Source organism: Prionailurus bengalensis, chromosome X (assembly GCF_016509475.1).
Source record: "Prionailurus bengalensis isolate Pbe53 chromosome X, Fcat_Pben_1.1_paternal_pri, whole genome shotgun sequence".
Classification (NCBI taxonomy): domain Eukaryota; kingdom Metazoa; phylum Chordata; class Mammalia; order Carnivora; family Felidae; genus Prionailurus; species Prionailurus bengalensis.
The window spans coordinates 127,449,699-127,465,095 of NC_057361.1; the positions used below are offsets into that span (position 1 = coordinate 127,449,699).

At 56.7% G+C, this 15,397-nt stretch overlaps 1 protein-coding gene across 3 annotated transcripts; it reads left to right on the plus strand.

Moving 5' to 3' along the window:
- The first annotated feature begins 2,877 nt into the window (after nt 1-2,877).
- LOC122477197 (long-wave-sensitive opsin 1) lies at nt 2,878-15,394 on the plus strand. Of its 3 annotated transcripts, XM_043570055.1 has the most exons (7): nt 3,364-3,498; nt 4,062-4,205; nt 7,408-7,704; nt 9,946-10,114; nt 11,110-11,275; nt 12,428-12,667; nt 15,134-15,394. In XM_043570055.1, the coding sequence occupies exons 3-7, from the start codon at nt 7,473-7,475 to the stop codon at nt 15,242-15,244; spliced, it is 918 nt and encodes a 305-aa protein (XP_043425990.1). In that variant the 5' UTR covers nt 3,364-3,498; nt 4,062-4,205; nt 7,408-7,472; the 3' UTR covers nt 15,245-15,394. The 3 variants fall into 3 exon arrangements, with proteins under 3 accessions (XP_043425989.1, XP_043425988.1, XP_043425990.1); XM_043570054.1 differs by lacking the exons at nt 3,364-3,498; nt 4,062-4,205 and adding an exon at nt 2,878-3,045 and having other exon boundaries at nt 11,097-11,275; XM_043570053.1 differs by lacking the exons at nt 3,364-3,498; nt 4,062-4,205 and adding an exon at nt 2,878-3,045.
- The last annotated feature ends 3 nt before the right edge of the window (nt 15,395-15,397 follow it).

Here is a 15,397-nt window from a genome sequence, read left to right on the forward strand (position 1 = left end):
CCTCCTCCTCCGGCCTGGCCGGGCGGCCCCAGCTGGCAGCGAGGGCGCCGTAAGTGGGGCAGGGTGGAGGCTGCGGCGAGGCGGCGTGCCCAGCCTGGCCAAACGGTCCCATTTTCTGGAAGCACGTTAGTCCAGTGGGCGCTGGGGCAGGGGGCAATGAACCGAAAGCCCACAGTGGTCAAGGTCGCCACCCACCCACTTCTGCTGCTTTTCACACCCATTTTCGCCCAAGCCCTCCCTTTCCAGGGCCCCTCCCCTTTCATCCACCCTGTGCCAGAGCGTGGGACCCAGACTGGGCCTCGGGTGGCACACGTGGGCGCCCAGGTGCCGGGTGACTTTCCAGGCCAGTAATCTGCTTTAGGCTAAAATGAGACTTGATCTTCTGTTAGCCCTAATCATCAATTAGCATCCCACTCTGCAGAGACCGCGACAGACTCATGGCCATCTCCCCCTTCTCTTCCCTCTGTCCCCTCCCCTCTCCTTCCCCGGCGTCTTGGGGCAGACCCAGGACTGAGCTCAGTCATGAGTGTGATGCTAGACAAGTGGGCTGAGCAAGCAGTGAGCTGGAGGTTCCCCCACATGACCTGCTCCGCCTCTGCCAGACCCCCCCGAGGTGGCACTTCGCCTCCCAAACAACGTGGTAGCCTCGGAGGTCCATGACAGCCCTTTAGAAAGAAGGTGCACCTGGCCTGAGAGGGCAGGGCTGCCCCATCTGAGACCACCCTGCCGGTCCCCGACGATGCTGGGAAGAGGCGATCCTGTGTCCAGTGCTCCAAAGGGGCCAGGTCGGGCGGGTGACCTCCCAGGAGGCCCGCTTTTAGTTCTGACAATCCCGGAGGCTCTGATTCTTTGACCCTTGTGGGGACAGACAGATAAAGCTCCCTGGGACCCAGGAGGAGGGAAAAGTATAAACTTGGAAGTCACAAAAACTTGGGGTTGGGTTCTAGGGATCCGACCTTGTTGCATCAAGCTACGTTGTGAGGTCCACGCGTCACGGGGCCACTTGAACATGCAACATTCATGTTACGAGCCCCTGCTTTCCATTCTTTTGCGTGTGCGCCCAGCGACGGGACTGCTGGACCACGTGGCAATGCCTCGTTGCATTTTTTTGAGGGATTGCCAGACTGTTTTCCACAGCGGCTACACCAATACAGTCTACTTTTGGAATCTTTTCGTCACCCCCAAAAGAACCCGTTCCCACGAGCAGTCACTCCCCACTGCCCCCGGCCACTGGCATCCACCCGTCGTGTTCGGCCTCCGCGGATTTGCCCGTTCTGGACATTTCCCGTCCGTGAAATCACGCACCATTCGGGCTTCTGTGTCCGGCTGCTCTCACTCCACCCCGCCCTCCAGGTCCTGTTGTGGCAGGTCCTGTTGTGGCAGGTCCTGTTGTGGCAGGGGTCAGAACCGCATTCCTTGTTCCAGCCGAGTCGCCGCCGTCGCCCGGACAGACCGCATTCTGTGTGTCCGTTCACCTGTTGACACCCCTTTCGACCGTTTCTACCTGTTCACCTGTTGGGATTAGTGTTGCTGTGAGTGGTCCTGGACAGGTTTTTGTGTGGGCATGTGGCTTCAATTCTCTTGAGTAGACACCTAGGGGTGTAAATACTGGCTGCACTTTCTCCTGCCCTTGGACAACGAGCCCAGCTTTCCAGGCCGCCAGGGGGCCCTGGCAAGACGGCGGTCAGGACCCGTTCCTTCGATTCCACACAGAGCCCCTGGCCTGGCACCCGGCGCGTGGCAGGCCCGGACCGGTGCCGGGAGCCATTCCCACTGCGGGTGGCCGCACGGGGCGGCACAGACGTCCAGCCATGTTACCGGGAGCCTCCGCCTGGGGTGCTGACGAGTCACGGCCCCGAGAGCAGGGGAGTGAGGTCGCACACCGTGGCTTGGCTTTACTGAGCTTCAGGCCGGCCCCAAGGAGGTGATGAAGACAGCTGACCTTCGGGAGAGAGGAGCTGGCAGGACCCAGGAGAGAGGGTGTGCCCCCCTGTGGAGGGGGGCGGGGGTGGGGCTGCAGAATTAGGCGATCCGCCTGCAGTCGGAACGCTGCCAAGTCCGGGCCGCAGCCAGATTGTAGTGGGCCAAGAGGGACAGAGGAGGCAGCCCATCTGGAACACTCGGTTGAGAGGCTTGCTTTTGAAGGCGAGCCTACAGGGAGGTGTCGTCAGGAGCAGTCCAGGGAAGGGTCATGGACTCAGGGACAAGGAGACCCGAGCTGGTGGAACCTGAGTGCCTGTGGGCACCTTCAGGTGCTGCGGGAAGGCCACCGGGAGGGCCTGGACGAGCTCCCCGGTGACCGCAGGGGCCGTGGGCTCCTGGGAAGCAAAAGGGAGCAGGGGAGCCCCACCCCAGGCCTGTCTTTCCCTTCCTGGGGCAGGGCCCCCCGCCAGCACCACTTGCGACCATGTGGGCCCACCAAGATGGCCCGACCCTCGAGGAGGCTGCGTTTCGGCCGCGGCAAAGTCTCCCGGCCCCCCCCCCCCCCCCCGGGGCTCTGAGGAGAACCACGCAGCAACGGCGGGTCTGGGCCTCGGGCCGCTTCCTTAACCCACACATCAATGTGGAAAGGCCGACACTAGGGCCCAGCTGGCCTAAGCGCGAGCACCGCACAGTAGGGAGGAAAGCGCACGTAAACACCAGCGAGGGCCCGCGGCAGCTCCTGCAGCCGCCTTAGCAGGCGGGGGACTCCGAGTGGGTTCCCAGAAAAGCCTCTGAGCCGCCCTCGCAGGCTCACCTTAGGAGCCAGGAGGCAGGGGGTGGGGGAGGGGGAGGTCTAAGTCCCGGGCCCAATTAAGAGATCAGGTGGGGAAGGGTTTGGGAGCTTCTAAGGTGAGGAAGCCCCGGCTGATCCCGCGGGCTGCTATAAAGCGCCGTGACCCCCCAAGCTGTGCCAGGGCTGGCAGGCACTGGGGACAGGGCTTTCCAGAGCCATGACCCAGCGGTGGGGCCCCCAGAGGCTTGCAGGCGGGCAGCCGCACGCCGGCTTGGAGGACAGCACCCGGGCGAGCATCTTCACCTACACCAACAGCAACGCCACCAGAGGTGAGCAAGCGGGCGCCGTGGAGGCTGGACAGCCCTCCAGGGACACCAGGCCTGAGTGGCCATGCGGAGGGCTGCTGGCCACCCACCCGCCAGGAAAGCTCTCTTCCACACACGTCAGCAGCGGCCGAGGTGGTCCTTCTCCCTTCACCTTCATGATGCCATGAAATTGGGGGGGGGGGGGCGGTCCTTTCTGAACACAAAAGGACACCGTAATATGCAACTTGCCTTTCCAAACCACACAGGCTTCCCAGACCTTTTGCGAACCGCTGTCCCGGGAATGCTCATTGACTCTTTCCTTGCGGTCCCGTGCCGCTAGTAAGCACCCGTTACGTTCAGTTCTGGCGTGTCTCTCTGACCGCACTGCCCTGGCTTCCTGGGGAAGAAGCCGGCTCGGACTCAGTTTTGCATCTCCTGAAGCCAAAAGGAGGCAAACATGAGGTGGCCCGGAGGAGGGTAGGTGCCTTCTCCAACCTCAGGGTCGGAAGAGACGGGAGTAGCCGTCCTGTTCAACTCTGCCCCCGGGGCCTGCAGACTTCGGCTGCACGTTCTTGGGGAGGCGACTCGCTTGGCTCCCAGGGCAGCCTTTCCGCTGGAAGGTGTCCCAGGAGAAAGGGCTCGGGCCCAACAGACACCTGAAACGTCCGCGGAGGCGGCCCGAGTTATGCCCAGGAAGTGCGCCAGTCCGAACGCTTTTCGTGCAAGCCTTGCAAAGAACTGAGGATGTTAGTGACCCCCTGCCCCTGGCCCCCCTTCCCCAGTCCCTCCTCCAAACCAAAGACCACCCCATCTGTTCCTTCAAGGACGTCTCAGGTGCCATGGTTTCCAGAAGCCACGCCAGCTCCCTGACAGCCAGGGTTCCCAGGCCAAACTAATTGAGAACCCTCAAGTTTGCCCTGACCTGATCGTTCTGTCAAAATGTCCTTGGTGGCAACACAACAGGGCCCTCCCTGGAGGCCCCTGGGCCTTCACTGATGCCTGAGATTCCTTTTTGTACATTTTCCCCCGCAAAATTCAAGTATCTAGCAAAGTGGACCCACCCCTGCTGATTCCTGGAAGCAGATCTAAGACATGACATCATTCCGTCTGTAAATCTTCAGTATGCACCTGTAAGAGGAAAGGACTCTAAAACATAAACACAATGCCACTGTCACACCTATAAGGTAACATTGCCTTGATATTATTGAATCTCTTAACCAGTATTGAACAAAAGGTCGTACTTTTTTTTTTTTCACCTTGCTTGAATCAGGGCTCCGATAAGGTCCACACGTTCAGATGGATCATTATCTCTTTTTGTCCTCTTTGAAGTCAGGGGCTCCCTCTCTACCTCCTTGTAATTTATTTGTTCAAGGGAATGGGTCGTCTGTCCCCGGACCCCTCCACTTTGGACTTGCTGATGGTCTCCCGTGTGTGGCTTCTCATGCCCCTTCCCATCTTGTTCATCATTATGTGTCTGTAAATTGGTAGTTGATCTGAAGATCTGCTTGGAGGCCAGTTGGATCTGTTTTGTGTTTGGTTGGATCTCCTCACCATCAGGAGGGTGCCCCTTTTTCTGGGGTGTTGGCAGCTGCTGAACTCGATGCTTGGACCCACGAAACTGCTGGGGGTTGCAAAATGGTGACATTCTGACTTCCTCACCCTGTCTTCATCTATTAGCTGGAGTCCTTGGATAGACTGAAACATTCCCTCTTCTACTCTTGGCTTCCCCAGGGACACAGAGTGTATGGGAAAGGCAGAAGAAATGCTTCTTCTTTCCTTTTATTTCTCCCACTCCAAAGTAATGACTTGGTTTCCCAGTGGAGCCAGTTGGGTTTGACCTCTGGGTCTCCTTTCTCTCCCACTAAGAATCCTGTTCTCAAGGGCCTTGGGTAGAAGAATTAGAATATGATTCAATTACTCATTTGCTTTTTATCACACACACTCACAATGGTCTCAGAGTAATGACACCGACACCGCCATCAACAACATGCGTACCCAAAACTCAACATTTGGACAGGTCTTTTCGTCCTTAGGGTCTATGCCACCAGGTTCGAATAGTCAAACTAGTGCCCTTCCAAGTCGTTTAGAACAGTCCCTCTCTGTGTGATTATGCCTCTGAGTGGATATGCATTTAGGTTCATTTGTTTTATTTTTGATTTTCAGGGATTGCTTTTTAAATTTTAATGTTGTTTTAAAATCGTGTAATAAAATATTCACAAGGTTCCGAATTAAAATCTAGAGAAGAAGGTATATTCACAGAAATCTTGCTTCCTCGCCTGCCCCCACACCCAATTCACTCCCTCCATGAATTTCTTCAGAACACCTTCCCCCCGGGAGTTGACGGTGATACCCTTGTGGTGCCCACTTCTTTATGAAGTTGGTCCTGGAGAGTTCAGAAGAGAGGGGCAGGCTGGGACACGGGCTCTGCTTGCCGCTGCTAGAGGACCCTCCCCCGTGACCTCCCACATTCAGAGCAGTCCATCCCCTCCCCCACTGTGCACAGCCCCGTCCCTCTTGTCCCTGCCCTGTCCAATTTGGATTCGGCGGACTGTCCGGGAAGGATGCTCTGGCTGCTTCGTTTTGAAATTGTTCAAAAGCTGGAGCGTTCTGTATACCTCCCAGTCCCAGCTGCTGTTCTCGGACTAACCCGCTGTAGTTTCTGGGCAAGACCCGTTGGCAATTCGGGGTCCTCTGTTCTCCCGTCTATCAGCAGCCTCGTGGTTTCCCTCCGCTTCCTTCTGTACAGAAACTGATAGCACGCGGGCCTTCGGTAGTCAAAGGTCTGTCCCCAGGGGGCCTGTGCCACCTAGCATGGCTGTGGGCATTGCTGATGGGTTTCCAGGAGCTCCCCGTGAAAGCAATGAACAAAGCTCATACACAGGGTGCTGGAACATCACGGGTGCTGTGGGGTCTGGTTGTGCTGGGGGCGATTGGCATCTACCCCAGCCCTCCTAGCCAGGGGACCCAAGAAAGCCCTACTCTTCTAAAAGTAGTTCGAGCTGGGCTTTTGTGGCACACAACTGAAGTGTCCTGGTAAATGTGGGGACTCTGCGTGGATGCTTTCCTGGGCGCCATAAGGCTTTGGTACATGGCGGCAGGCACTGGCATATCATCCCTTTAAGTATTTTGCCAAAAATGATGGTGGTAAAAAAGGTCCTTCAGCACGACAGGTGTAGAGCCGCTGCGTTGTAATAAAGGGGAGTTACCCTTCCTTTTCGTTGCGTGTGTGTTTCGTAGGGTGGCTGTAACAGCACCACACGCTGAGTGGCTCACACAAGAGAAACTCCTTGGCTCCCGAGGAGTCTGAGGTCCGGGCGTGGGCAGGGTTGGCTCCTTCCGGCGACTCCGAGGGAGAGTCCACTCCGGGCCTCTCCTCCGGTTTCTGGCTCTTCCCAGCCATCTGCGGCGCTGCTCGGCCTGTGGAAGCATCGCCCGGATCTCGGCCTTGATCTTCACGTGACCTTCTCCCCGTGTGCATGTCTCTGTGTCCAAACTACCCCTTTTCGTGAGGACCCAGTCCTACGGGATTGGGGCCCGCGCTAATGACCGCACGGTAACTTGATCATCTCTGTGCAGACCCCGTCTCCAAATAAGGTCCCCTCCACAGGTCCTGGGGGTTACGACCCCGACATGTCGTTCTCATGGGGGGACACAACTCAACCCAGAACTCATTCATTCATCCATTCTCTGAGCACTGACTGTGCGTTGAACCTGCCACATGGGATACGACGAGACGTGCATATGGGTGGCTCCAGTACAGTGTAGGATGTCACACAGGTACACTGAGGTGGCGGTCCCAAGGGGCTGAGTTGACACTCGGCTTAGGAATCCAGAAAGGCTTCCGGGAAGCAAGGCCATCCGAGCTGGGCTTTACGGTATGGGAGAGAAGAGGACTGCAGTGCAGGGGAGAATGTGAGCAAAGGTCCCATGACAGAGAGGCATGGAGCAGTCACGGGAAGCAGCGCGGCGGGTGCAGGGGTTTGAGGGAGCAGAGGCCTGCCCACGGCACCCCAGAGGGCCAGCCCGCATACGGGGGTGGCAAATCGGATGGGGGGTGATACCCGGCATAGCTGGTGAGGAGTTTGGCTTTGTTAAGTTCAAGGATGCCTGTCTGGCGGGCCGCGGCCTCTGGCGTGAGACACGGATGCCTCACAACATCCGTGAGGTTCCAGCACTCCGTGCCATCACGACAACACGGAAGGTTGTTCGCAGGCGGGCCAAGCTAGAGGGAAAGAGCTGGTTGCAAAGGCAAGGGTAGCGGGCAGGAGGGCAGGAGGATTGACGCGACGCTCTGAGGAGGAAGGGAGGGTGGGGCGGGCACAGCTGTGCAGTCGGGTAACGCCGATGCCCAGCTCCTCTCCCCGCGCTGTACCTCCTGCCTTCTAGGCCCCTTTGAAGGTCCCAATTACCACATCGCACCGCGATGGGTGTACCACGTCACCAGCGCCTGGATGATCTTCGTGGTCATTGCGTCCGTCTTCACTAATGGGCTTGTGCTGGCAGCCACCATGAAGTTCAAGAAGCTGCGCCACCCTCTGAACTGGATCCTGGTGAATTTGGCGGTGGCTGACCTGGCGGAGACCATCATCGCCAGCACCATCAGCGTCGTGAACCAGATCTACGGCTACTTTGTGCTGGGCCACCCCATGTGTGTCCTGGAAGGCTACACTGTCTCCTTGTGTGGTAAGCTAGCCAGGGCCCCGGGCTCCGGGAAGACCCAGCCTGCCGTGTGTAAAGGAAACATTCACACGGCACCCCCCGGGTGTGCCCATGGTGTGCATTTGAAGGGAGACAGTCCTGTAGGGGAACCCGGGCCGGGGTCATCGTGGGGGGGGGGGTTGCAGACCAACAAGTGGACATCCAGAGTGCCTACCCTGAGACAGGCCGGTCTAGGGCCATGCAGCTGGCATAGGAGGAGACGGACAATCCCAGAACAATGTGGGAAGGAGGGCTCCGGGTCACCCCAAACAGAAGTTCCACTCAAACTGGGGATGTGTGTTCTTTCAGCTCACCTGTGTCGGCTTTTCCCAGAGAAAGCAGTGCTTCCCGTTAGAGCTTTTGAGATCCTGAAACTAGATCTCAGACCCCAGTCCCCATCACTCACATCTCTGTGGGCCTGGGCCCTGCTCAGGTCAACCTTGGCAGAGAAGAACCCATGTGGGGGGCACCAGGAGCATACGATCCCTTCCCCGAGGCACTCCCGAGTCCCAGAAAGAGGGGTCCCTATCCCAGATAGTGAGCACGGGGCGCCATCCGCCCCCTCAGAGGACCGTGTGCAGGAGGAGACGAGGGAGCACCCGGACGTTGAGTCAGCAAGATGAGAAGGGAGCTGGGCCGAGGTGGCCAAGGAGAGCAGGGTGCAGGCGGCAGCTGGGTGGGCAGAGGACAGGTGAGCATTGGCCGGTGGCCGAGCGGACTATGAGGCCGGGCACACGCAGGGGCACGGACTTGATTCTGGGAGGCGGAGGCTGGCGGGAGAGACCCAGGAAGAGGCTGAGTGAGAGAGCAAAGGCCGTGCCCGCAGGAGCACGAGGGAGCTACCCCTCCCGCAGGGCCGAGGGCTCTAGGCTGGCCTGCCTCCGGGCCCCCAGCCGTCACACCACTGCTCTTCCATTTTAAGTTTCCCAGGACCACGGGGTCTCCAATCCTGGGTCCTAAGCACCCACATCTAACTCGGGTTCATCCAACTGCCACCTAAATTGGTCTCCAATTCAGATTCTGAGAGGTGGACATGAAGAGGAGGAAAAAAAAAAAAAGACGCTAGGACACCCAGGGCCTGGGGAAGGCAGGGGGACCCTGGCTGCAGGTTTGAATTGCTACTGCGCATCAGTGAAATGGGGGCAGGACAGGGGGGCAAGACTGAAATGAGCAGATCGGCCCCTCATATCCCTGTGAGGTAGGTGCCAACACGAGGCCCACACACTGTACAGGGCAGGATGCCGCCCCCCCCCCATATCTAACTGCCCCTCATTTTACAGATGATGGCCCAGCGCTCTCCCAAAGGTATAGAACGGCAGTGACCAGGGAAAGCCTGCAGACCCCTCCTCAGAAGAATGTTTGCCAACGTGCACAATAAGATCCATAGAACTACAAAGGAGTCCCATGATACCGAAATATAGTGATCAAAGTATTAAATATTAATGAGTGACATAGTCCTTCACTAAAATTATGAGTAAATGCATTTTTTAGAAGTATTGATGACACCATTCTTTATTAAAGTATCAAATAACCGGATCTGGCCCGACAGCCACTGAAATTTCAAAGTGGTAATGAATATGGTGATATAGGGAAGTGTCTGCTGCCTCTGTAAAGTGACCAAGTCGCAGGCACTGCTAATGCTGCCATGCTCATAATGGAAGGCAATGCCTAGGGTCCATTAGAGTTTTTAGTGGAAAAAAGCTGTCCTTTTTCCCGCCCCAGTTAATGGAGCCCTAAACTCTGCCCACAGACCTCCAGTGTCTAAGCAGGGCATGGAGACATGATCTCCACCTGCCGGGGGGAGGGCAGCGGTGGGAAATCTGGAAGCCTAGGTGAACGTGCATATGGGCCGAAGGGCCACAGGTCACCGGACACGTCCCGTTTCCTTGCCCTTGCCTGGGACCACAGCACCTCAGTGTGGTCACGTGGGTGCATGCATGGCCATCGGGAGTCGTGTCTGCATCCGAAGAAAGGCTGGTGGCCAACTAGGAGGAAGACAGGAATCGGGGTGCTAGAGGCCCAAGAGGAAAGAATGGGGAAAGAGGGTGTCAGACAAATTGACCAAGAGGCCCACTGGCCCCTGGAGCTGAACACACTTTTTGGAGAATTAGGTTTTTCACATGGGTGGGGAGGAATGTCTCTTGATCCTAAAAGCTGTCGGCTGGTATGGGTGGAAGAAGAGATGTTGGAGGCTCAAAGCCCTCATCTGTCTGCTCTCCCCTGCAGGGATCACGGGTCTCTGGTCCCTGGCCATCATTTCCTGGGAGAGGTGGCTGGTAGTCTGCAAGCCCTTTGGCAATGTGAGATTTGATGCCAAGCTAGCCATCGCGGGCATTGCCTTCTCCTGGATCTGGGCCGCTGTGTGGACAGCCCCGCCCATCTTTGGCTGGAGCAGGTAAGGAGGCCAGTGTGTCAGGCATGCAGCTCATTTAGGACAGACGGTGAAGGACAGCGGGGAGGGTCAGGCGCATGACTCCATTTGTAACCGTGGGGTCAGTCGCTTCCTGTTTCTGGGCCTCCACGGCCCCATGACTAAAGTGAGGATGGACCCGATGTCCCTGTGACCCCCTTTGAGGGCGCGGTGCCTATGAACATATAAATCTGCCTGGCTCCGACATGGAAATAGGTCCTGTGATCTCTGAGCCTCTGGAAAGGTCTGTTTCTGCCAAACATGAACAGCTCATGGGTGCACACGGAGAAAGGCAACAAGCTCAAGCCACAGGAGCAGCTATAAGTGAAAGCAGGGCCGTCTCACCCACTCTGCCCTAGGCCTACATCTCGCACATTCTCAGGGGCCTCCCTTTCAGAGGCTTCTTGGGCTGTAGGTACACCTGGGCCCATAGGTCATTTGTGTCTTGGCCAGGCTGCTTCTTTGCGGGCTCAGATGCTATGTGTATTTTACCACAATAAAAACACAAGGGGCTATAAGACCAGTGAAAATGTTCTGGAACTAGACAGAGGTGGTGGTTGCACAATACTGTGAAGGTGCTAACTGTCAGATTGAATGGCTTGCTTCAAAAATGGTTGGTGAGGGGCACCTGGGTGGCTCTGTCAGTTAAGTGATCTCGGCTCAGGTCATGATCTCACGGTTCATGAGATTGAGCCCCACGTCGGGCTCCATGCTGATAGTGCAGAGCCTACTTGGGATTCTCTCTCTCCCTCTCTCTCTGTCCCTGCCCTGCTCATGAACACACACACAATCTCTCTCTGTCTCTCCAATAATAATTAAATAAACTTCAAAAAAAAAAAAAGGTGAATTCATGCAATGTAAATTTCACCTTAATTAAAACAAGCCACCAATCGTCCTCCCCAAGTCAGTGGCATGCCTGGACTGGGGGGCCCCAGGGTGCCCTGCCTGCATCAGGACAGGCTGCCAGCCCTTCTCTCCAGGTACTGGCCCCACGGCCTGAAGACATCATGCGGGCCCGATGTGTTCAGTGGCAGCTCGTACCCTGGCGTGCAGTCCTACATGATCGTCCTCATGATCACGTGCTGCATCATCCCCCTCAGCGTCATCGTGCTCTGCTACCTCCAAGTGTGGCTGGCCATCCGAGCGGTGAGCCCCCGAACTCTCCTGGCTCTACCCCCTGCCGATAGGATTGTGGGAGCCAAGGACACTTAGGCTGGGACAGAGAATCTCTCTCCTGCCCTCAAAGCAGGCCTGAATCCTCCAATTCCTTTGGGGCTGCGCCTGCAGTCCTGGCTCCCTTGTCCTTGTCCCTACACGATGCGAAGGGACCATGCATGAAGCAACTTCATGCTCCCAATAAGGGAGCACAGCCACATTTCTTCCGGGACCCGGGACCGTCCTCCCCTGGGTAGAAAGCCTGCCTTTCCCGGGGAGTGGAGAGCAGCCAGCCAGATCCGCAAGTGAACCCTGCAGATCAAAAGGTGCTTTTGAAAAGCTGCCACCAGAGTGACCTTGTCCCCTTCATGGGGCTGTGGGGCAGGCCAAGGAGTGGCTTTACGTGTGCCATGTGCCACCCAGACCTGCTCTCCACTGTCCTCACTGGGAAGTTGACCCCGTCCCCGGCCACCCCTACCCCCCTATGTAGGCAGCCCGAGTGAAGGCCACAGGCTCCCTGCCTTCAGCCTGCAGTGTGCCCCCACCCTACTTCCTTCCCCAACCCTGCCTGCGGTCAGGGATCAGAAGCAACCTCGCCGGCTCCCACAGGTGTCCAACCATGGCTTGGGCCTTGTTAGCTCGGGGCTGTGTCCCTGCCCACAGCAGACAGTGTCCAGCCTCTGTGTCTTCCCCCGATCGTCCCCTCAGAGTCAACCATGGGGGGGGCGGGCAGGAAACACGCTGATAAGGGACCAGGAGTGGCTAAGATGGCCTCCTTAGCTCCTTCCCAAACTCCTAATGGGAGCCAGGCTAAGCCAAGAGCTTGGAAGGCCCTTCAATGCCATCTTCGACAGGGCAGGCTCTGTGTTACCTCAGAGCCTACACAAGCTCCATCAAGGCCAGCCCGGTCCAGCCTGAGCCAGGCTGCGGGATCACTCAGGTGGGAGCTGGCCGCTGGCCGCTGACCGGACCAAGGTGGGCCCATCTCCTCGTCTCCATGACTCCATGTCCCCTGGCTGCCTGTCTCTCACCGCCTCCCTGACTCACGGCCCAGGCAACTGGCAACATGGAGCCCCCTGGATACAGAGCCCCGAAGGACTCTCCCACGCACCGTCCCCAGGCACGAATCTCTGTCTCCCCCAGGTGGCAAAGCAGCAAAAAGAATCCGAGTCCACTCAGAAGGCGGAGAAGGAGGTGACTCGCATGGTGATGGTCATGATCTTCGCCTACTGCGTCTGCTGGGGGCCCTACACTTTCTTTGCGTGCTTCGCCGCTGCCCACCCTGGCTACGCCTTCCACCCTCTGGTGGCCGCCCTGCCGGCCTACTTTGCCAAAAGTGCCACTATCTACAACCCCATCATCTATGTCTTTATGAACCGGCAGGTAAGTCACACCGTTGGCAGAGCAAACTAGGAATTTACCCCCGGAGAGCCCAGCGATGGCTCCCACCTGGAATCATGTCGAGGGGGTGCCCATTAATGACCTCCAGGACAACGACCAGAGAAGGCTCAGCACATGACCTAGCCCCAGCCAGCCCTCCCCGTGGATCGTGTCGGAGTCTTGGCCCGGCACAGCGCAGTCGCGCACGTTGCTGCTCTCCCGTTCTGTCGGCCTCAGGGTTGTCCTGCCGCTCACACCCGAAGGAGCGCCCGAACGTGTCTGCGTTGACCCTGGCTGTGCCCTTCTCACTTTGATAGGCACAACTGTCCTCTCAGTCTTCATCTTTCCGTTTTTAAACCCTAACCCCAACAAGGACGCAGAGAGGCCCTTCTCGGCTGCACCCGCATGCGGCTTTTGTGACTTTGTGGGTTAGTTCGAGGGGGCCCACTGTGGTCCCGCCCGAAGTCTCACCAGACGGTAGCCGTCATGGGCTGGTATACTCAGCCTCAGCAGCAAATTGCCCGTGACTCCTAGATCCCCCGGGAGGTTACAGGTGACCGCTGAGGCTTACCATCTTCCAAGAACAATTTGGCTTCCTCTTCCTTGAATCCATCAAATCTACTTCACCGAGATGCAATGTGTGACTTGATGGTGACCAGAAAGGTCCAGGGGCCCTCGCAGGGGCCTGGCATCGTGCCAGACCCAGTCCCCATTCCTTCCAACTAGCTCTTCTGTCCCTTCCCCCCACCCCCCCCCCCGCCCCATGTCACAGTTGCTCCGAGGCCCCGCTCAGTCTGGCCTGGCCCTTGGCTCCCTGCAGAGTTCATTAAGCACACACTCTTTCTGTAATGTTCAGGCATTAAGTAGGACACAGTTGATCTCCCGGGACTCCACTGTTGGTAACTCAATACCTAGAGTGTCTTTGTATCCCTGACTCCTGTTTCCTGGTTCATGTGGGTCTCTTTTTAGGTCTGGCTTTTGTTTGTGGAACCCTAGGCTCTCTTGCCTTATACTTGTTTACTTGAGTCTCCATTCTCCCCTCCCCAAACTGGCCCTCCTAGACAAGATGTCTGCACTTCTGGACATCTCCAGGCTTTTGAAGTTTGCTTTCACCCTCTCCGCATTGTTGTCCCTTCCTGTTGTGTCCTGAGACAATTATCTGTAATGGAGCTCACGAGGGCAGAGAACGTTGCTCTTTTTGTCCACTGCCGATCGCCCTGAGACAGTCTGGCGCACGGTGGACACTCAGTAGGTAGATGTCAAATGAATTCCTCAGCTAAGTCAATTCTCCCGTTCAGTTCACTTCTTGTGTTACTGATTTCCGTAATTATGTGTTTTATTTGTGAGGGTTTTGATGTTGGAGGGAGCTGGAGGTGGTCAAGAATAGGCCTAGAACATACAGGAGATGCCCCTTGTCTGCAGTCTCAAGGCATTGGGGTTATCCCAGTGATGATATGAGGTATAACTTGAGAAATGAATACGTTACAAATCTCTTTATAGGGGAAATGCACTGGGGCCCTCTTGGTGCCAGAAGATTCTCTTGGCTGTAGACATGAAGTAGTAGCTAGACTGTGGTCTCATTAGACCACTAGTTAGTGCCTGCGTGGCCTCAGAATTGATGGGATAGAAACAAGATGACAGTCATATCCCTTTTCACTAAAATGCCTCTGAGTCTCTTCCCAGACATTCTGGAAATGGGTCGCCCTATGCATGGGCCCCTTAGCTGGCATCCTCTTTGGTCACTGTATAAGTTTCCTGGGGCTGCCATAACAAAGTACCACAAACTGGGGCAGGGGGGGGCTTAAAACAACAGAGATGTATTCTCTCCCAGTTCTGGAGGCCAGAAGTCCAGGGTCAAGGCGTGGGCAGGGTTGTTTCCTTCTGAGGGCTCTGAGGGCGAATCCGTTCCCGCCCGTCTCCTAGCCTCCGGTGGTGGCCAGCGATCCTTGGTGTCCCTTGGCTCCTAGACAAGTCACCCCGATCTCTGCCTTCACCTCCACGTGACCTTCTCTGAGTCTGTGTCCAAATTCCCTTCTCATAATGACACCAGTGGTTGGATTAGGGCCCACTCCACTCTAGCATGACTTCATGGCAATGTATATCTTTATCACATCTGCAAGGACTCTATTTCCAAATAAGGTCACATTCACAGGCTCTAGGGGTTAGTCCTTGAACGTAGCTTTGGAGAGGGGGGCGTGGTATTACAACTTGACGCACAATAGTCACCATCAGAGTCTAAATTCGATGGCTCAGATGAGCGAGCAGTCAGGAGCAGACCATCCCCATGTGGGAGTAATAACCTCAGGCCTGCTCCAGTCTCTGCACGGGACTCTGAATGGTAGCGGAGAAGGTGCTCAGTCATCAAGGTGCCCCCTCATGAATAGTCTCCTCAGAATTCCCCAAGAGCAACCTTTAGCACGGTACGCGGGCCCTTTCCGCTCTGCTGAGTAGCGCTTTCTGCCCCGCCAGTTTCGAAATTGCATCATGCAGCTTTTCGGGAAGAAGGTTGACGATGGCTCTGAGCTCTCCAGCGCCTCCAGAACGGAGGCCTCATCTGTGTCTTCGGTGTCACCTGCATGAGTCCCTCCTGGCCGTGACAACAAAAAGGTCTGCTTCCTACCGGAAAACGTAAACCCTGTCCCACACACCGGCACTTTGGCCACCACCCCCCCTTTGCCCCTTCTCCTCCATCCCTGGGAAATAAAAGTAGTTTCTCTTTGCCAAAAACAACAA